The sequence below is a fragment of the Camelina sativa genome, chromosome 6 (genome assembly GCF_000633955.1).
Source record: "Camelina sativa cultivar DH55 chromosome 6, Cs, whole genome shotgun sequence".
NCBI lineage: Eukaryota > Viridiplantae > Streptophyta > Magnoliopsida > Brassicales > Brassicaceae > Camelina > Camelina sativa.
Window position 1 is genome coordinate 4,085,461 of NC_025690.1, and position 19,818 is coordinate 4,105,278.

Here is a 19,818-nt window from a genome sequence, read left to right on the forward strand (position 1 = left end):
GGTAAGGATTGTTTGTGTAGATTAGATTGATTAGAGTGATTAGAATGATTAGAATTGAAAGGATTGTTTTAGTAGGTTTGTTTCATTAGATTAGTAGGTTTGTTGATTGGATTAGTAGGTTTGTTGTTGTTGTCGATTAGTTGTTGATTAGATTAGTAGGTTTGTTGTTGATTATAATTTAACTTTCGATTTGTTTGTGTTTTAAGGTTTGGTAAGGACAAGGGTCAGATTACCCGAAAAATTACTAAAGTGTTTACAAACAAGTTTGATGGGTCATATTACAGTTGGAGTTGTGTTCCTAATCAAAGAAGAGAAAGATACTTCTTGGAATTCGCGGTAAACTTCTACTCCTTTCAATTTGATTTCTTTATTTATATTTTTTTTTTTTGGAATGGTTGATCACTAACACTAGTCTTCTTTTGTAGAAAACACACACCTGGGATCCCTCACTAACCGGTGTGGTTGAAGAAAAGTTCTATACCACTTGTAAAAACCGTATGAAAAACATGGTTTCCAAGGCAGCAGCTCAGCGAGATCAAGCAAAACCGAGTTGGATTGAGAAAACTCTTTGGAAAGAAATGTGTGACTATTGGAACACAGAAGAAGCCATGGCAAAGAGTGCAACCACTTCAGCAGCTAGAATGTCTGACCGTAATGGTCTTGGCCCTCACAAGCATGTATCAGGGCCAAAGTCTTACTTACAAATCGAACAAGAGATGGTGACTTATCCTTTTCAATGTTTAATAAGTTACATCAGATGGTTCATTATCTAACCTTTTCATTGTCTAACTTTTCAGGAAGTTGAATTGGGAAGACCACCAACTATTCCTGAAGTTATCGTCAGGACTCATACCAAAAAAGATGGGACTTTTGTTGATAAGAAGGCGCAAGCAGTTCATGAGGCATATAAGAAAAAAAGGGAAGCTAAGTTGGCTGCTCTGGACAATGACGATTCTTCTGATGGTACATCACGTCGATCGGAGCTATCTCACGAGGAGGATGATGAGCTCTTTCTTCAGGTAATGTTGCCTCTTTCTAATATGCTATTAAGTTTTTCATTGGTAAGTAATGATGTTAACTTTTTCTCTGTTTTGTTATGCAGTCTACTTTCATCAGCGATAGAGGAACATACTTTGGAGTTGGAAGCCTAGGGAGTTTCATCAACGGCAAGCGGAAGTTCCCTGGAAGCTCTTCTTCTTTCAAAAGCCTGCAACAACAGCTTGAAGAAGCTAACCGCAAAATAGAGCAACAAGCAGCTCTACAAGCAGAGCGTGAAGCTGAGGCTTCTCGGGTTGCAATTGAGCAACAAGCATAGATCAAACGCTTGGTGAGCTTCCTCAAGACTAACCCAAAATATGTTGCCTTCCTCGAGTCTGAAACGAATAACCCTGACCCTACTGATGTTCAAAGTTAGGTGGTTCCTTCACTATCCCTCCTTCCCTCATGACCTTAACATTTGTAATGTTTGTACTTAAACATTTGGAATTTGTGTTTGGATGTTTATTTTAGAACTTATGTATGTTGAGACTTCTTTGTTTAATTTCATGTTTGTTAAGTTTTAGTTATAGTTTTCATAATCTGTTTTGGTATTACAAAATCAAATAATTCAATTTGACCGGATTTAGAAGAAAAAAACCTGATAAATCGATAATTAAACAGTCGTAAAACAGTCACGAAAACGTACACGGATCAGTAACCAAAACAGTCGCAAATGAGTAACCAAATCAGTCACTAAGGCGTTCCAACTCAGTCGCCATTTTAGTGACTATTTCGCGAGGGAACAACGACCAAAACTATCAGTCGCCAATTCGTAGCTATTTGCCGACGATTTAGCGACTGATTATTTTAACGACGCTCTGTTTAGCGACTACAGTTTTCAATCGTCAAACAGTCGTTACTAAGTATTTGCGACTGTTTAGTGACTGTTTTTGTAGTCGGCAATTCCATGTTTTTTTATAGTAATATAAGAATCTACATGCCTTCTAAAGATCGCTCACTTGCAAGAAACAACGTTAAATCCATCTTATTACTTGTAGTTGTAGCTATACATCCATATTAATTTAAGTGTTTTAAAATAAAATTAAGGAGAAAAAAAAAGATCTTGTACCCAGTACTATATATACTACACGAAAGCCATGTGATATGAAAGTAATTTCAAATTTCAACTTCAAGAATATGTTGACTCCATGGTGGCCCACTTGATTTTTCTAAAATATCTTCAGATTTTTCTAAAATATTTTTTTTGGGACCCTTTTTTTGTAAGGATTTATAAACATGAGAGCAATATCTGAGACGAACTTCTCCACATCAGCTTTAGTTTTTTTAATTAGGAGGAAGCACTCCAAATTGCTCAAGTGCAGTCGAGTGCAGAACGGACTACGTTACTCGATATCGTCTTCTTCTCGGATTCCGATATCTTAACGCCATGTATGGTGGGCCCAATATTTGAAGACGAACTTCTCCAATCACTGAGTCCGTTCTCCACTGGAGCAATTTGGAGTGCTTCCTCCTAATTAAAAAAACTAAAGCTTGGGATGTGTGTGTTTGAACTTATGGTACGTGTCTAGTGTTTCCAATAAATGTGTTTTGCTTCATGTTCTATGGGACTTTGTTCCCTTTTAAGTCTTAGTTGCTTCCGTTCTGTCGTGAATAAATTTGTATCTTTGATGCATGTAGTTTTAATTTAATATATATAAAAAGAGTCGAAGAGTGGTTTCAATTCAAATGCGTGTTCTTGGATCATTTTTCATGATAAGATGCACAAAATGTCCAGATGCAATTGAGTAACTAATGGATTGATAAAATCTGATAATCTCATTTTACAGTTTATACAGTTCTAGTCCAAAATTTACGACCTTATTGAAGATACCAAATTTCAACTAGTAAGATATTTGACATTTTTAATGTTAGCTTGGTTCACAAGTCATCTTCATTAATTAGGGCTTTGCCACTTTTGGCAAGCAGAACATGCATATAAATATATAATTAACCAGTGTAATAATAATTGAAAAAATGGAAGAGGAGATCGACATTTGTACCACTAGCTCATTTATCTCTATTCACTTTCTTTTTCAATTCACCATTTTTACCAACCGTTACATTTTTTATTTAATATATATATAGATCTTATTATATAAAGTTGAGTTTTGAAAGTTAGTCATTAACAAGATTTTGACATGTGTCAAATTATCAATTTGAGATTTTGACACGTGTAAATATTTAATATGAAGAATTTGATTACAACAAAAAAAATATTTTGTTTTAAAAAATATTAATAATGTAAAAAGATAATTATAAAACATTTCAGAATTTAGAAAAAAACAAAGTTTTTAAAAATAATTATAAGGAGATTATATATATATATATTTCATAAAATTTGAAATTATAATATTATTTACTTATTTTTAATTTTAAGTGATTAATTATTAAAAAAATAGAAAAAGGATTAAGGAAAATATACTTTTAATTATTAATTCTAAATTTTGTACTCACTTCTATATAATCAAAGATCGTCTCATATTTAAATAATTTATTTAAAAACATTGCTTTCAACTTTGTTTAATTGAGAATATATTTTAATGGGAAGGTAAATTTTTCTTATTTTCTTAAACCAAAATTTTCTACTACTTACTTCTTTTTCAGTTGGAAATATGTAAGATTATTATGTTGACAAAAAAAAGATTAATATATAAGTCATCTTTTTCTAATACTGTATTTTAAAATTTATTGTATTTTTAGATTGTTTTAATTATATTTTAATCTTTGAATGATTTGGGATTCATATATTAACATGTTTATAATTTTATATTGTTTCTTTAATTATGCCAAATTAATTTTATTTCAATTTCTCAACCTTGATTGGTTGGTCATAAACCCTTTTTTTTTTTTGCAAACATAATTGTTACCATTATTCATTCAATCCCAAAAAGAAATAAAGAATAAAAGCTCATCAAACTAATGAATTGATAAAATATGCTAATCAAACACAAGCATACAACAAACATAGATTATCAATAATACGAGACGACAAAAAANAAAAAAAAAAAAAAAAAAAAACAAAAGCTCGTAAACAAACTGCCTGACCCCAATGGTCCTTCAGTTTTCGAGAATTTTATGCAAATTTAAATTTTAGACATACTATACGTATATTTTAACTAACAGTTGAAGCGTTAAATGAAAGCCCATTAAATTAGGGCCCAGGAGTGAAAAACGTAAAAACAAAGTGACGCCGTATGAGAAAAACTGAAAAAAGGTTACGGTCAACGAAGGCGCGTCAAATGCGCAGCCATTAAACTACGGTTGTGGACAGCAAACTCTCTTCGTATATTAGAGAGACCCAACAAAAATATAATTACTATTCCTATCTTCCTCACCGGCGTAGAATAGCACCCCCAAACTGCTAACTTACGCACCTCTCTTTCTCTCATGGCGGTTTCAGTCTCAGCTCCGGTCTTGTTCCTTTGTAACAACCAGAGCGGCGAATTGTCTCGTCGTTTGGGATATAGACCATCCAAGAAGGTGGGATTTAGCTCTGGTCGCCGTTCAGTGAGCTTTACTGGTTCCCGTGCGGTGAAAGTTGGAAGATTTAGGGTTAGGGTTCCGGTTTGCAGAGCTGTGCCTCCTCTCTTGTTCAAAGATCTCGATGCTGATGATTTCAGGCATCCTCTCGATAAGCAGGTCCTTTCTTTAAAATTGGAAACTTTAGAATTGTGATTCGTTCGTTGATATCAATCTTTGATGATGTGATACGAATCTCTTGTGTGTCCTTTGTTTTGCAGAACACGTTGTTACTAAGGGCTATACCTGGGTTGAACGAGTTTGGCAAAGCTCTTTTAGGTGAAGTTTATATTTTTTCACAAGTGGCTCTTTCTTTCTTGTTTACTTGTCATAAAAGTGTTTGATGATGAGATAATATTTGATTTTATTTGACTCTGGGAATGTTGTAGGATCAATGACTGAACAGATTATGCTTCTTGAGAACATTGGGACTTCTGTTCTTGTTTCCAAGAATCAGGTTAGTAGGTTGTGTGTGGACCAGTGTCTTGTGACGTTATTATATATTCGTGTATCATAAGTTCTGAGACATAATGTTTGATGTCTCAGCTCTCTGATCTTCACGGTTTGTTGGTCGAGGCTGCTGAGATTTTGAACATAGAGGCTCCTGATCTCTATGTCCGACAGAGTCCTGTTCCTAACGCGTATACACTGGCAATTAGTGGTAAGAAGCCGTTTATTGTCGTCCATACCAGCTTGATCGAGCTTCTGACACGCGAGGAGCTACAGGTTCCTACTCTTTTTCTTGTTTACAAATTCTATGCTTTTTTGATTGGGAACCACAGTTTTGAACCTAACCGTAGACACTAAATATTGACAAAACAGAGCTTTAGTGTCACATTATCAGTTAATTTTACCAAAAATCTAACAGTTTTACTTTTAAAACTAGGCTGTCTTGGCTCATGAACTAGGCCATCTGAAATGCGATCACGGCGTGTGGCTCACATTTGCAAATATTCTTACTCTTGGGGCTTATACAGTTCCTGGTAGGTGGTAACGCAACTCTTCTCCATTTGCAACTATGTTAACCGAGTAAAAGGAACTCACAGATATTTCAGTTTGCAGCAGGCATGTTTGTTAAGAACGTTATGGTTGCTTAGTTGAATTCTCTTGTTTGTAGCTTTTGGGCAAATGATAGCTCGAACCTTGGAAGAGCAGTTACTTCGTTGGCTTCGTTCAGCAGAGCTGACTTGTGATCGTGCAGCACTTCTTGTCGCCCAAGATCCAAAGGTACCAATTCTAAAAAACCAAAGAAGAAAACAAATATGAATGTTTCAAGTTATACGTAAAATACTTAGTGATGTTTCTTATAATCTCTCTCATGGCACATCCAAGAGGTTGTTGTATCCGTTCTGATGAAGTTAGCTGGAGGATGTCCATCAATCGCTGATCAGCTAAATGTTGACGCATTTCTAGAACAAGCCCGTTCATATGACAAAGCTTCTTCTAGCCCCTTGGGATGGTACATAAGGTGAGAGATAATTAAAACTATGTACAAAAGTGATTGCGAAAAATTTGATTCACTTCTTGTTTGTTTACATATTTTCCTTTCTACAGAAATGCTCAGACTAGTCAACTGTCACATCCACTACCAGTTCTCCGTGCACGTGAGATTGATGAATGGTCCAGGAGTCTCGAGTACAGAAGTCTCCTTAAACGGGCAAATCATATAAGCACAGTGCAGAAGGTTTAGTGATATTGCTAAATTTTTAAATGGAAAAGAAAAAACAAAGCAAACATGTATAGGTAAGTTTCATATAAGCGCACATTTGTATAAGTTTCATATAAGCTTCATATAGAACCCTGATTTTTTGCTTTTGTTGGTCGGTTTAAGGTTTCTCTTTTAATTCTTGGACAGGAACAATACGGAAGGAACAAAAAAGTAACTAGAGACTGGGGACTCCTGGGTATAAATAGGTACTGTAAAACTCTTGTATTTGTATAGTGGCATTGTTGTATATCTTATTAACTTGTGTGATAGATAAACGCAAATGTATATTCCAGAAAAACAAAAGCGCCTTAGCACAAAGATAAATAGTTGTTTGTATAACTCACCTTCTATCTCAGTCTTAGAGGCTTTAAGCTACGAAACTGATTGTTCCAATTTTCGTAGATTCCGAGTTCGTTCTGAGAAACAGAAGCCCTTTTAATACAATCTTTAATGTGTTCATCAACTTCTTCCGTCCTCGGTCTTTGCATAACATTGCTCAACCATAGTTTTATCCTTCATTTATGCTTCACAGTGAATCAAGATGGTGAACTAAACTAGATTTGGTAAGTTATCGACAGCTAACTTAAACTTGCCGAGTCTTCTCAAATTGTTAAAACCTTGATCGTAGTAGTTGCATAGAATATAAAAGAGAAACCAATCAAAGTCGAGAATCGAGATAATTTAGTTAAGTAGCTTATTATTACATAGAGGAGAGAAGCTAAACTCTAAGTATCACACATAATTAAGTAAAGACGTATTTTACAGAGCCAAAACATCAAATTAAACTAGAATTAAGAGGCTCTAAATGTAATTGCTGGCGAGCATATGCCTCCCTCTCCACTAATGCTTCGGCGAGCATATCCCAGCATCGACAAGGGCCACCAGTACAAGGCTTGTTCTTATAGAACCCACACGAACACAAGGACAGAGTTAGGGTTTCTCCTGCTCCCACATTGTAATGTGCAAGTGACCTGTTGTTCTCCAGTAACATTCTGGCTTTACTGAATAACATCTGTTTCTCTGGTGGGATTCGGACCTCCTCAGCTATTTTCTCCTTGAAACTCGCCACGCTTTCAGATAAAGACTGCATTGTTTTCTCAATAACAACTAGGTTACAACCATTGATATCGGCAAGTTTAACCATGATTGTACACCAACCCTGCAAAAATAAATGTACAACTATTAGACACTAATAACTTCAGACGTTAAGAAAGGGAAAAAGAAGACATGTAAAGAGCAAGAAGAAGAAAACACTACAGGGTGTTGAGTAAGAAACTGGTCTTCTAGAACAAGGCCTGCAGGCTTGTCAAACTTTTGTCTCTTTTGTCTCAGCTGCTCTTGCTTTTCCTTGTTGTAATTAGAAAAATCAAAATCTTGGTCGAGAGAAGCATGCCAAGCAATCATAGACTTGACCTTTCCAAAGCGCCATTCCATCTCTTGGAGATCATCAGACTGAATAAGATGGAAAAAGCCATCATGGGGGACTATGGCAAGGTTGTTCTCTATCTCCCTATCTGTTTGTTATTTGTATGGACGTTTTGTCAAAGCTGTTAGATTCAGCAGTTGGTGAAGGTCGATTTGGATACCATCCGCGGTGTTAGGCTCTTCATCTGACACATTTAAGCTTTGCTGATGATCTGATGGTACTATCTGATGGGAAACCAAGATCTATTGAGGGGATTGTATCCGTATTTGCTCAGTTTGCTAAGTTTTCGGGTCTGAAGATAAGTCTGGAAAAATCGACAGTGTATCTTGCGGGTGTGGCTGTTGCGGACCGTCTGTTGATAGAAAATCATTTCGATTTTGTGGTGGGAGAGCTTCCTGTTAGATATTTGGGTTTGCCTCTGCTCACTAAAGGCTTTACTACTGCTGATTACACCCCTCTCCTCGAACAGATACAAAAGCGTATTGGCTCTTGGACGTCTCGATACCTATCATTTGCAGGCCGGTTTAATCTGGTCAGTTCGGTTTTATGGAGTGTCCGTAAATTTTGGTTAAGCGCCTTTCGACTACCTAGAGCTTGTCTTCGAGAAGTGGAAAAGCTTTGTTCTGCTTATCACTGGTCCGAGGCTGATTTAAATCCTAAAAAATCTAAGTTACCGTGGGAGGTGGTGTGTACGCCACGACGGGAGGGAGGGCTTGGTCTTCGTAGTTTAAAGGAGGCAAATGATGTGTGTTGCCTTAAGTTGGTTTGGCGGATACTCTCTCGTGGAAACTCCTTATGGGTACAATGGGTGGATCGTTATCTATTAAAGGGGAGATCGTTATGGTCGGTAAAGGAGAACAAAGGAGTGGGTTCTTGGATTTGGAGGAAGATCCTGAAATATCGAGCGTTGGCTACTAATTTATGTAAGGTGGAGGTGGGGAATGGGCAGTCGACCTCTTTTTGGTTTGATTCTTGGTCGTCTTTAGGCCGGTTAGCAGACGTGGCAGGAGATAGGGGAGTGGTAGAATTGGGGATTGGACGCTCAATGACAGTAGCAGAGGCATGGTCTGCTCGGCGCAGGCGGAGACCTCGCCGCTCATACCTCCACGCCATTGAGGATGTTTTACGCTCTCAGTACCAACACAGAACAGAGGAGGCTGATTTGTTCCTGTGGAAAGGGAAGGCTGGTAACTTTAAAGAGGATTTTTCAACGGCAGACACTTGGAATCATATTCGTCGCACTTCTGCAGAGGTTTCCTGGTACCATGCGGTTTGGTTTCCTCATGCTACTCTGAAGTATACTTTTTGTACCTGGTTAGCAGTTCATGATAAGCTGGCGACTGGGGAACGAATGTTGCGGTGGAATATTGGAGCTACGGGAACCTGTGTGCTTTGTCAACAAAGTCTTGAAACCAGGTCGCATCTGTTTTTTGCCTGTAGTTTTACTTCAGAAGTGTGGGAAGCAACGGCTAAGGGGGTGTTCCGTACACGATACACAACCGACTGGCACCAACTTCTCACCATCTTAGCAGCTACTCACCAAGATCGGCTGGAAAAGTTTTTCATGCGCTACACCTTTCAGCTTGTGGTATACACCATCTGGCGGGAAAGGAATGGACGACGGCATGGTCAGCACCCGACAACCCCTGAGCAGTTAATCAAGTGGATTGATCGTCAAGTTTGGCTATTCAACGACAAGGAGATAGGCGGTTCGACAATGGGCTTCAGGCTTGGTTCCACACTAGAATCTGAGACTGTTTTCTATCTAATTCTAATTTAAACTTTTAAGTTTGTTCAAGCAACTGATGCACTAGTTGTAAAAACGCTATTTTTTCTTGAATATAATTTAACATTACATTCAAAAAAAAAAAAGCCATCATGAATGGCCGCCAAATAAGCGTCATTCTTGCTCACCTTTTCTTTCAAACCCTTGGGGGAATGAATACTTTCGAATACTCGAGAACAAAACGACTGAAACGTGGGAACCTGCTATGAGTTGGGTTCGTAAACTCAAACCCAGCTCTGTTCTTGAACCCCAGCCAGAAATCGTTACCATACCAAGCGCCAAACTGCGCTGTGAGCTTCATAGTTCTAAACTCATTGCCATTCATCCCCTTAGGGAGACTAAACTCTATACTAATTGGCAGATCAGTGGGTTCAGGGTGAGCAAGACGGCGGTGAGATTGATCGGTAAGCATACGCTGGTAAGCAGCAGCACCAGCAGCAGCATCATACGGATTAGCTCCGTCTTGTTGATTCGGAGAACGGTGCAAGCTTCTGCTTGTAAAACGAGTGAAAGGGATCAGACATCCACAGAAAGCTGTAACTTGCATTCTTTACGTAAGATTGCATCATCATGCTCTCAACGAACGAACCCATTTTGGAAACGTAACGCGCCGTCGACTCGATTTTGTTTCTGGTGATACCGGGAGGTGGCTCAACAACGACTTGGGTATTCGTTGCTACATCATCATCATCACCAGAATCATCAACAATAGTTCCAGTTTCTTGAATCTGAGCAAGGTATTCACTAAGCTTCTGCTTGTAATATCCATGAAAGGGATCTTCTGAGCTCCTCAGAAAGTTGAGGCTTGCATCATTAAGATTGAAGTTCGCAAGCCTCTTCTCGTACTTCATCCCGTTTTTGGCAAAGAAACGTGCCATCTTCTTGACAAGAGCTTTACTTGGCTTTTTTTGCAAATCATTCTGCGTCGAACTTGTCATTTTAATTTGTTTTCCTACAAAACCACACACAAGATACCAAAAAAAAAACATTAAACTCTGTTTTGACCTAAATATATAAAAGGAACATAGAAATCCAAGGACTACTTAATTAAGGCCTTTTTGGAGAGAGAGATAAGAAAACACCTATACCTCAGCCGGTAAGACACAGCCCCGCCGCGATAACCGTCGTGCAGAAGCAGACAAGGAAGAACGAACTGACTTGGAGGTGGAGAAATCGACACAACAACCAACAAGCTAAGAGAACCAATGAAGATCCGATGAGAATAAATTAATAACCCTAGACGATGAAGTTTCGCTTTATGCCCTAATTAAATACTACTTTTACATATATGGTAATATAAAAGAATGTCTTTNTTTTTTTTTTTTTTTTTGGCAACATAATACAAGATTAAACAAGCCAATATGAAAGAATGTAAAAGAATGTTTGTTTAAAGAGTTTTCCACCAATGAAATTCGAACATTCATATTACTAAATTGTATATATATACTTTTTCTACTTAATAGGCTTTGATTTCGTTTCTTTTCTTATTATTGTTGGACTTTTCGATGATTATTGTTTTAATACGTCGGTTTGGTGTTGCTTGTTCTCCAAGCTCCGACAACTAGGTTTGCGATTTAAGAAGAGTATAATAAATACTCTCCATCCTGTAACGTCTCACTCAATTTGGTTGTTTTGACAATTAATAAAAGAGAAAGGTGTTATTCTCTAAACGAAGTCTTTTGATTTCTCTGTTCTTGTGATCCATTGATGCAAAAAAGTAAACAAAGAACTCCGAGTAGTTGTTGTGAATCCAAGACCCAATTCGTATTTATCCACTGCACTATTTCACCTTTTGAAACTTTACTTCTTTGATGACTTCAGCTAAGACAATCACTTATAAGCTACGCATTTCTAGAACAAGCACGTTCATATGACAAAGCTTCTTCAAGCCCCTTGGGATGGTACATAAGGTGAGAGACAATTAAAACTATACAAAAAGTGGTGGCGATTAATTAGATTACTCTTCCTTCAAAGTCATATCTTGTTTGTTTACATATTCTCCTTTCTACAGAAATGCTCGGACTAGTCAACTGTCACATCCATTACCAGGTCCCCGTGCACGTGAGATTGATGAATGGTGCAGGAGTCTCGAGTACAGAAGTCTCCTGAAACGGACAAATCGAATAAGCACAGTGCAGAAGGTTTAGTGATGTTGCTTAATTTTTGAGTGGAAACGAGAAAACAAAGCAACCATGTATGGGTAAGTTTCGTATAAGCGCACATTTGTGCGTTTGTTGGTCGTTTTAAGGTTTCTCTTTGATTCTTGGACAGGAATAATAGGGAAGGAGCGAAAAAGAAACTAGAGACTGGACTCTTGGGTATAAATAGGTACTGTAAAACGTATTTACATAGTGGCATTGTTGTATATCTTATAACTCTGAGAGATAAACGCAAATGTATATTCCAGAAGACAAAGGGGCCTTAGCTCAAAGATAATATATGATAAAGATTGTTTGTATAACTGACCTATTTCAGTCTTAAGAGGCTTAAGCTACCAAACTGATTGTTCCAATTTTCGTAGATTCCGAGTTCGTTCTGAGAAACAGAAGGCCTTACTTCTTGCAATGCGTCTTTAAAATCCTGCATAATGACCATATATATGATTCAATGATAGACACAAAAAAGATTTCGTTTCACAGATGATAATACCACAAAATCTGCATATTTATTTTATCTACCTGAAGAGTTACAAGACGCATGTCATCTTTCGTCAGGTTAGTTATATCTATGCCTCGTTTGAGAGCTTCTCTTAATGGACCCATAGTTGCATCTTTCACCAGGTTTTTCATATCTGATCCCGAGTACCCTGCAGTGAAAATTAAAGAAAGGATAGCTTGGTTATGGCCGAAATTGTGTATTTGCATTTTTGGGTTGTGTTCTTCGGACTTAAAACATCAAAACTCCACAGATTTGCCAACAATTTTATAGTGTTTCTGAAGTTCCTATGATAAATTTACCTTCAGTTAGGTTGCATATGATGTTCATATCATCATCCGACAGAGTAAACAACCCATCTTTCTTTAGGAGATTCTGTATAATCCATGCTCTTGCTTCTTCAATTCGAAAAGAGAATCATGTCAAGACAATACCTTCAAAGAAAACCAGAGAATGGCATGAAAAAGTGAGCTTATTCTTCTTTACCAGATGAGGGAAGAGGAATGTAGAGTCTCTTGGTTAGTCGTCTTCTTGCTGCTTCATCGAGTTCTTGGGGTCTATTTGTTGCTCCTAAATTAAACAAAAACAAAAAGGCAGCTTAAAGTTCTAAACTCACAGAACCCACAAAACTTAAACCCACCTGTTCCCATCTTTTTTACCTATAAGGAGAATTTGCTCGCTGCCACTGTCAAAACCTTCCATTTCAATCAGGAATTGTGTCTTGAGCCTTCTACTCGATTCATGCTCACCATCTGACTTACGCTGTTGCAAAGGGTGAAAGTTCGTTTCTTTAATAGAATGTTACATAAGGAAACCTAAAATGTTAATACATGCCAGAAAATGCGTTTGCTGAACCACCCTTTGTAAGTTTTTTCCAGGCCTTGTTCTACATTGATCGGTTTGAGGTTTATCAACATTTAAAGTTGTAAGTGACTAGAAAAAGTGTTTAGAACAAACCTGAGATAGTAGAGAATCTATTTCATCGACAAATATTACTGCAGGCTGGCGGAAACTTGCAACTCCAAAAAGGGCCCTCACTAACTTTTCACCTTCGCCAATCTGCATTTACACTCGTATGGTTGTTAAATTTGCAGGTAACCATAAGCAAATGAAGAAGCATGCAATAGACATCTTGAGCAGGAACAAAATCACTGACATATAGAAAATGATAGGGGTTTTCCTGCTATGTAGAACTTCTGACATAAAAGAACATAATCGATGTCCTAATTTTAAGAATAGCCTTGTCAAAATAAGTAAAGAAGTGAAACTAACCCATTTGCTTGTCAATGAACTGGCTGATATATAGAAAAAAGTTGCTTTTGCTTCTCCAGCAATAGCTTTTCCAATCATTGTTTTACCAGTTCCCTGGAATGCAGTAGATAAAGATCTAAAAACACAGACAGAGTGACAATTCATCTTCAATGTCAAAATGAACAAGGGTACCTACTGGTGGGCCAAAGAGAAGAAGTCCTTTTCCAGGTGAACGACAACCTTTGAAAATGTCAGGACGCAACAATGGCCAAATGACCATCTCAGTTACACACTTTTTAGCATGCTCCAGACCAGCTGCACACCAATAACTTATGATGTAAAAATCCAGACACAACAGGGATATGATACAATCTGCATGTATTTATCATCTCACTGTACCAATATCATCCCAGCGGACATTGGGGTCTCGATCCATAATCTCGTTGCTGACATGTTCTATAAGACGAGGTTCCAAATTTCTCAACTTCTCGGGAAGCTCACCATCAGGACCACAGAGCATCTCCAAACTAGAACAGGATAATAAATAAATGAACATGCAGGTTATGTCATAATTTAAATTAATCTTTTCAGTCTTACAGGCATAGAAGGCTACTACATTTCAGAAACTTATTTAAAGTAGCATTCTAAACAAGAACGAGGGCATAAACATCAGATGAGTGTAGATGCTTACAGTTACAAAGAAGGCATCAGGAATTTGCTTATACACAGAATCTGAATTGATAAACGTATATGCAACTAAACACTACACCTCAGCAGAGTTGAACCATAACCAAGTGATCAAGGATAATTTAGACTTATGAATTCATTTTCTAGTCCTATTGACATGCATGTACTATTGTTGATTCACTTTCCGTAGTATTTCAATTTGAAGTAAGTACAAAAGCAATGTTAAATACAGAAACTTAGTGAGAGAAGGGCAGAGACAGACAGGCATAACATATGAAAATCAAGAGCTAGTGATAAGAAATAAAATAAACTTATTAATTGTAGAAGGTGAGGATATCAAAAGGGTGCATGTGTTTTTTATTTTCGTAAGAATCTTAAATCAAAAATTTAAGAAGTTACACAACTAACCATGTTCTGGTTGAGTCATCCAGTGTATCATCGGTCTTTCCACCAATACGAGACGTAAGGTTTCCAGCATTATTCCCATTAGATTTAACAGGAGGGACAAAATTACCACGGTATCCACGTCTTAATCCACCCGATCTTGAACCATAGCCCCTACCTAAAGCATTTTTTTCACTCTGTGGAGAAAGACATGAACTTGGTGACTCGGTTGATCCTCGTCTTTGCCTTGCATCCATTTCCTAAAAATAGAGATAGTAGCCAACATTAGCGAAGGGTATTAAAGCATAGTTCAAAAGATTAGACTCTGCAAAGTCAAAATGACTCGTAAGAGAAATAATGGTCATGATTAGATCTACCAGTTTTTTTTTGGCGGATACAAATCCATTAGCAGCACCATCTGCCTTTATGTCCCCATCATTTGCGAGGCTGCTGGTTTCTGCATGAGTGCGCTTTGTTCCAAAACCAAATCCATGACTTCTCTCAACAATGACACATTCATCAGAGGCACGGTCTAAATTGTTTATGGAAGTTCTGCGTTGATTATCTGGTTTAGCCATGCTGTTTCCATACAATGATGTCAGTTTGGCTTGCATCATTGACTTTGGTGCTTTGGAAACCAACTTATCTGTATCCTGTCGTTCTTCCTGAAAATAAGAAATCCTCTATGTTGGAGAGTACATGGTCCTTAGATAAAGCATCATAGTAAGGCTTATAGAAAGCATAGTAGAAACAGGAAGCAAAAGACATGTAACATGGCTACATTTCCAAAACTCATCACTAAGAGCAAGAACATCCAAGAAACGAAGTTAATTACAAGAGCATTACCATCTCCTTAACACAATTTCCGTTAGATTGACTGAGATGATAACCAAAGTGTTTTGACTGCTTAATCTTTTCCACATCAAATTCACCTTTGCTGCCAAAAATAGGGCCTGGAGCTGTTTCTGCAAGCTCAAACGCTTTCCTGGATACACCAAGAAACACACCATAAAAGGGTACTCCAAAAATCTCAAGTGTCCCAATCAAATACAAAAGAACTTTGGATTTCAGTTAGTAACTATTGAACGAAGTCCAAAGATTGGACAGTAACACTAACATATACATTTCTGCTTCATTCAATTCACGGTACAGATTCCAAAATCAAACAATTCAAGCCACGTTCATAAGACTCAAGTAAGCTCAGACACTAAAATTCGAACCAAAAATACTTCGAAATTTAAACAAGCTAATATGGGGTAAGTCTCAGGTACCGATCCGACTCTGAAACGAGGCCTTCCAAAGCTAAATCGACCTTAGAAGCAACTTCTCGGCGGATAGGACCGATGAAATCACGATCGGCGTCTGCAACGGAGCGAGAATCGAGGAAACCTAGAAGGCGAAGCCCAAGGATCTGAGCGGAGGATAAATCAGATTTCTCTAGAAACTGGTCGGCGCCGAAGAACAGCGATTGGAGACGCTTCAAGCTCTCGTCCACCTCCTTCCTCCAGCACGACGTCTCCGTTTCTAATTCCTCCTTCACATTCAGAAGCTCCGGTGGTGGTCTCAACAGCGGAGAAGAAAACGGCGACGGACGCTTTCCCGCCATTATTATTCCCTCTTCTTCTTCGTCCCCAAAATGGCCAGAAACCCAGAAACGATATTCAAATTCGCGCTCTGTATCTATCTGAACCACCGAACCACACACATACGCCTTTACTCTCTCACTAGCTTAATATTAACATCAAACAGTGTAATAGCGCACGTACAAAACGACGTGAAGTTTCTTAAGCAATCAGATATTTAATGGGCCATAGGCGCGGCCCATCATTGTGTGTATCTTGGATTTTACTGTTTCAGTCTTCCTATATAAACTCCGTGTCATTTCAAAAAATTTCGTGTCTTAAAACGATCTGTAGTTTCCTCAGATATGTCTCATATTGTTGACGTTTTTTCGACAAAATATATTAATATGAAAATCTATTTTAAATCATTATCTTCGTAATTTTTTGTTTAATTGTTTGTAAATTCATCCTCAATATCCCTAAAATCTTGCAAAAAAAAAACAGAACTTTAGTTACGTATTTCTTTAAAAATAAAAAATCTATTATCAAGACTCTCTATATATATTGGATTACGTATTCTCTGTAAATCTGTTTGTTAGTCTTCATTTCTAAATATTTAGCTGGTATTTTTTATATATATCACCATCTTTAGCAAGAAGATAAACTTTCGAAATATTTAGATATACAATTCAATTTTTTTTGTATGTATAATAATGATTTATTTTGCGAATTCATTTTAAATATATGTTTTGTTACAATGATGCCGACTTGCTTTGTTAGATCCAATTTTAAGGCTCACATTACAATCGAATGCATACAATACAATCGCACATTAGTAGTAGAAGTGTTCTGCATCATAAAACTGGAAATGCTTAAAAATTCTATCCAGCGAATGATAGTGTAAAATGCTCCATCTTTACGAAGAGTTTTGTTTTTAGAAAAATATCACATTTTCTGCCATTTAAAAAAAAAACAAAAATATTTTTTATCCTTTATTCCTTCCTTTCTTTTTTTTGACATCCGTTTATTTCTCCCACTTATCACCTCAGATAATTTTTAAGCTATATTTTCGAAACTTAACACCAATTAAGCTTTTGAGGTAGTATATAGTATTAGATTTTGAATTTTTTTTTCTTTAGCCTTTCAAGATTATTAAAATTAATTTCCTTAAAACTAGGAAAATTAGTTTTTAAGAGATTTAACCCATTTTCAAGAAAAAACCAAACACCATATGAGTTTCTTCTCCAAAGCTTTTTTTATTCAACGTGAGTTTTTTCTTTTTTCAGTTTAACCAATTTCAAAACTGATACATTTCATAGAATGTGAAGTTTATTTGTTAAAATTCATATACCAATTGAAAATTACTGAGGATTTTAAAATCAATAAATTAACTAAAATTCATGAACTAATAACTGCCAAATTTTCGATGTATAAACAAGCTCAGTCGATTTAGATAAGATTAAGATTTTTTCGAATTATTCGGATATCGCAACCTTTCTTATTTATAACACAATCTTACAAAAGCAGCTTAAGTCTTAAGATATATCACAAGATGAGCAATCACAAGCGTTCACTAAAAACCTCAAGATAAATCAGATGATAACCCATAAATAGCGATTAGAGTTTCAGCGTCTGAGATGCCACAACGTTTTATTCAATCACGCACACATACACACACACACACACACAAAACCGTAAGTTAGCCCTTAAGCAATCATAACACAGCAGTTTAGGATAAAATGGTTGAGCCTCACGCCACAGCAGCGTTTAGACTCCTCCCAATGCAGCTTGTTCTTAAGATCAGCGGACGGACAACACGTGTAAACGGACATTGTCTCGGCCCTAGAAGGACCTGCTGATGCTCCAATCACAAGCAGCTTGTCTCCAAGCGACTTAAACGCTACTCCCCATCCTCCATTAGACTTAGCTCTCACAGGCACATCTCCAAGCTTCTTCCATGCGTTTGCCTTTGCATCATAAACTCGAAGCTCGTTTGTGGAGGTTTCCAACGAGTAAAGATCATCACGAACCACGGCGATGAGCGGTGGAGATTGAACAGAAGAGAAAGACATGTCTTTGAGAATGTCCGGTATTAGTTCCCATGTGTTTGTCTTCTCGTCGTAACTTTCTCCGCAAGTTAGGTTTTGACCGTTCTCATCCCGGCCTCCGAGAACGTAAAACTTGCCGCGCAGGTAACATCCGGAACAGAACTTCCGCCGCTTATGCATTCCGTTGAGTAGTGTCCACGTTTTGGTCTCAGAGTCGTACTTCTCCACACTGTTCACGACTTCTATAGTCCCGTGTCCGTCTATTTTCAACCCGCCAGCTACAAACACAACTGTCCCACATGTAGCAGAAGCAAACAAGATCCGCGGCGTGATCATCCCGGGACCTTTGAACCATTTGCTCGTCTCCAACTCATACCGCCAAAGCGCTATGCTACTCAATTCTTGCCCAGTGACAATCAAATGAGTTCCCGCACAGAGCGATTCTTTATCGCCGTTGAGGAAGCAAATGTCAGAAGGAAGTTCAGGAAGCTTCTGAAAATTCTCAAAGTCCTTATCAAACATAGTCCAAGTCGTGTCGCCGCTCGACAGCATAAAGACAGACGGTTCAACTACACCGCGCTCTCGTCTCACCTTGAAAACCCCATCGGTCTTTAACAAACTCGAAAATCCCTTATTAAGTAACTTAAGTTTCCAATACTCGAAACGCGGCACGCGTGCGAGTATCTCGACCTCTAGCTCGTAAAAGAGCTGAGGAACATTTAGTAAACAATAATCTGCATCCTGAGGTTTGCTGAAACAGGTAGCCTGAGTGATGGACTCCCCTGTTTCTTCCCCATCCCAATCCAAACAAGGTTCTGCGTTTAGATCAGGTATCTGGTAGCCATGAATCCGAAGCTTCTTCGGCCTAAACCTGCTCGAACTTGACCGAATCATACCGGTATGATCTTCTCCTAGCATCAACATAGTTTTTGTAATATCCCGGCCTAGCTATAGCTAGTACGCTTTTGACATTCCCCTTCTGTAAATATATTAACCCAAAACTAAATCAGAATCAAACAGAACCGAATCAACATATTCAGATAAAGAATCAATTGTAAAAGCACTTTCCAAGTTCCAGGTTTTTTTTTTTTTTTGAAGCAACAAAGATCCAAAAATTTTTTGATGGAACAGACAAAAAAAAAAAAAAAAAGATTAATCTTGGATTAAGTTCGGAAAAAAATAATTTGTATGAAACTGAAATCATTAACTAATCGATTCCAAATCAAGAAGAATTGAAACAGTCAACTAGGATAATTAAGAAAAGAAAAAAAATATTATTTTAGCTAATCAGACTTCTAATCAAGCAATTAGAGAGATTTGACTAAATTAAAACAGTCAAATATGGAATAAAGCCTGCAAACCCTAAAATCAACGGTCTAAAAATGAAAACACACGGAGATGTTTGAAGAACAAGTAGAGATACCAAAACCCAGATAATAAGAGTAAGTGTTATATGTTTTGTACATCACTAAACATAAATAAAGAAAAAGTATATATATATATACATGAAGAAAAAAGTCAAAGATGAGAAGGATTAGAGAGAATCAAAGAAACTTACAGGGGAAGACGTAAAACAAAAACCCTAGAAATGTTTTTCTTTTCCAAAGCTTCTCTTCTCTCTTGTGTTGCTATCTTCTTCTTCTTTTTATTCTCCATCTGTAAATTATAAGAAAACAAATCAGAAAAAATACAAAAAGAGATGACGAGAGATTTAAAATATTAAATACCTAAAAGAGAAATTAATCTTTTATTTA

The 19,818-nt window shown here is 37.3% G+C and overlaps 3 protein-coding genes across 7 annotated transcripts; 1 reads left to right on the forward strand and 2 right to left on the reverse strand.

Annotated features, from left to right (window-relative positions):
* On the forward strand, positions 4,304 to 6,658 carry LOC104790362 (protease HtpX). 3 transcript variants are annotated; one of them, XM_010516096.2, is made up of 9 exons: positions 4,304 to 4,677; positions 4,779 to 4,836; positions 4,947 to 5,014; positions 5,104 to 5,283; positions 5,444 to 5,540; positions 5,675 to 5,784; positions 5,892 to 6,025; positions 6,112 to 6,300; positions 6,389 to 6,658. In XM_010516096.2, exons 1-8 carry the CDS (start codon positions 4,426 to 4,428, stop codon positions 6,245 to 6,247), a joined length of 1,035 nt encoding a protein of 344 aa, XP_010514398.1. In that variant the 5' UTR covers positions 4,304 to 4,425; the 3' UTR covers positions 6,248 to 6,300; positions 6,389 to 6,658. The 3 variants fall into 3 exon arrangements, with proteins under 3 accessions (XP_010514398.1, XP_010514397.1, XP_019102197.1); XM_010516095.2 differs by having other exon boundaries at positions 6,413 to 6,658; XM_019246652.1 differs by lacking the exon at positions 6,389 to 6,658 and having other exon boundaries at positions 5,890 to 6,025; positions 6,112 to 6,216.
* Positions 11,767 to 16,156, reverse strand: LOC104790363 (fidgetin-like protein 1). The gene is made up of 13 exons (XM_010516097.2): positions 15,726 to 16,156; positions 15,301 to 15,439; positions 14,832 to 15,119; positions 14,479 to 14,714; positions 13,783 to 13,910; positions 13,580 to 13,698; positions 13,405 to 13,497; positions 13,090 to 13,191; positions 12,792 to 12,894; positions 12,619 to 12,702; positions 12,435 to 12,530; positions 12,156 to 12,283; positions 11,767 to 12,057 (listed from the first exon to the last, which is right to left on the reverse strand). Exons 1-13 carry the CDS (start codon positions 16,058 to 16,060, stop codon positions 11,944 to 11,946), a joined length of 1,965 nt encoding a protein of 654 aa, XP_010514399.1. The 5' UTR covers positions 16,061 to 16,156; the 3' UTR covers positions 11,767 to 11,943.
* LOC104790364 (F-box/kelch-repeat protein At3g27150-like) lies at positions 17,501 to 19,681 on the reverse strand. 3 transcript variants are annotated; one of them, XM_010516099.2, is made up of 2 exons: positions 19,623 to 19,681; positions 17,501 to 19,043 (listed from the first exon to the last, which is right to left on the reverse strand). In XM_010516099.2, the coding sequence occupies exon 2, from the start codon at positions 18,986 to 18,988 to the stop codon at positions 17,723 to 17,725; it is 1,266 nt and encodes a 421-aa protein (XP_010514401.1). In that variant the 5' UTR covers positions 18,989 to 19,043; positions 19,623 to 19,681; the 3' UTR covers positions 17,501 to 17,722. The 3 variants fall into 3 exon arrangements, with proteins under 3 accessions (XP_010514401.1, XP_010514402.1, XP_019102194.1); XM_010516100.2 differs by lacking the exon at positions 19,623 to 19,681 and adding an exon at positions 19,488 to 19,507; XM_019246649.1 differs by lacking the exon at positions 19,623 to 19,681 and adding an exon at positions 19,426 to 19,444.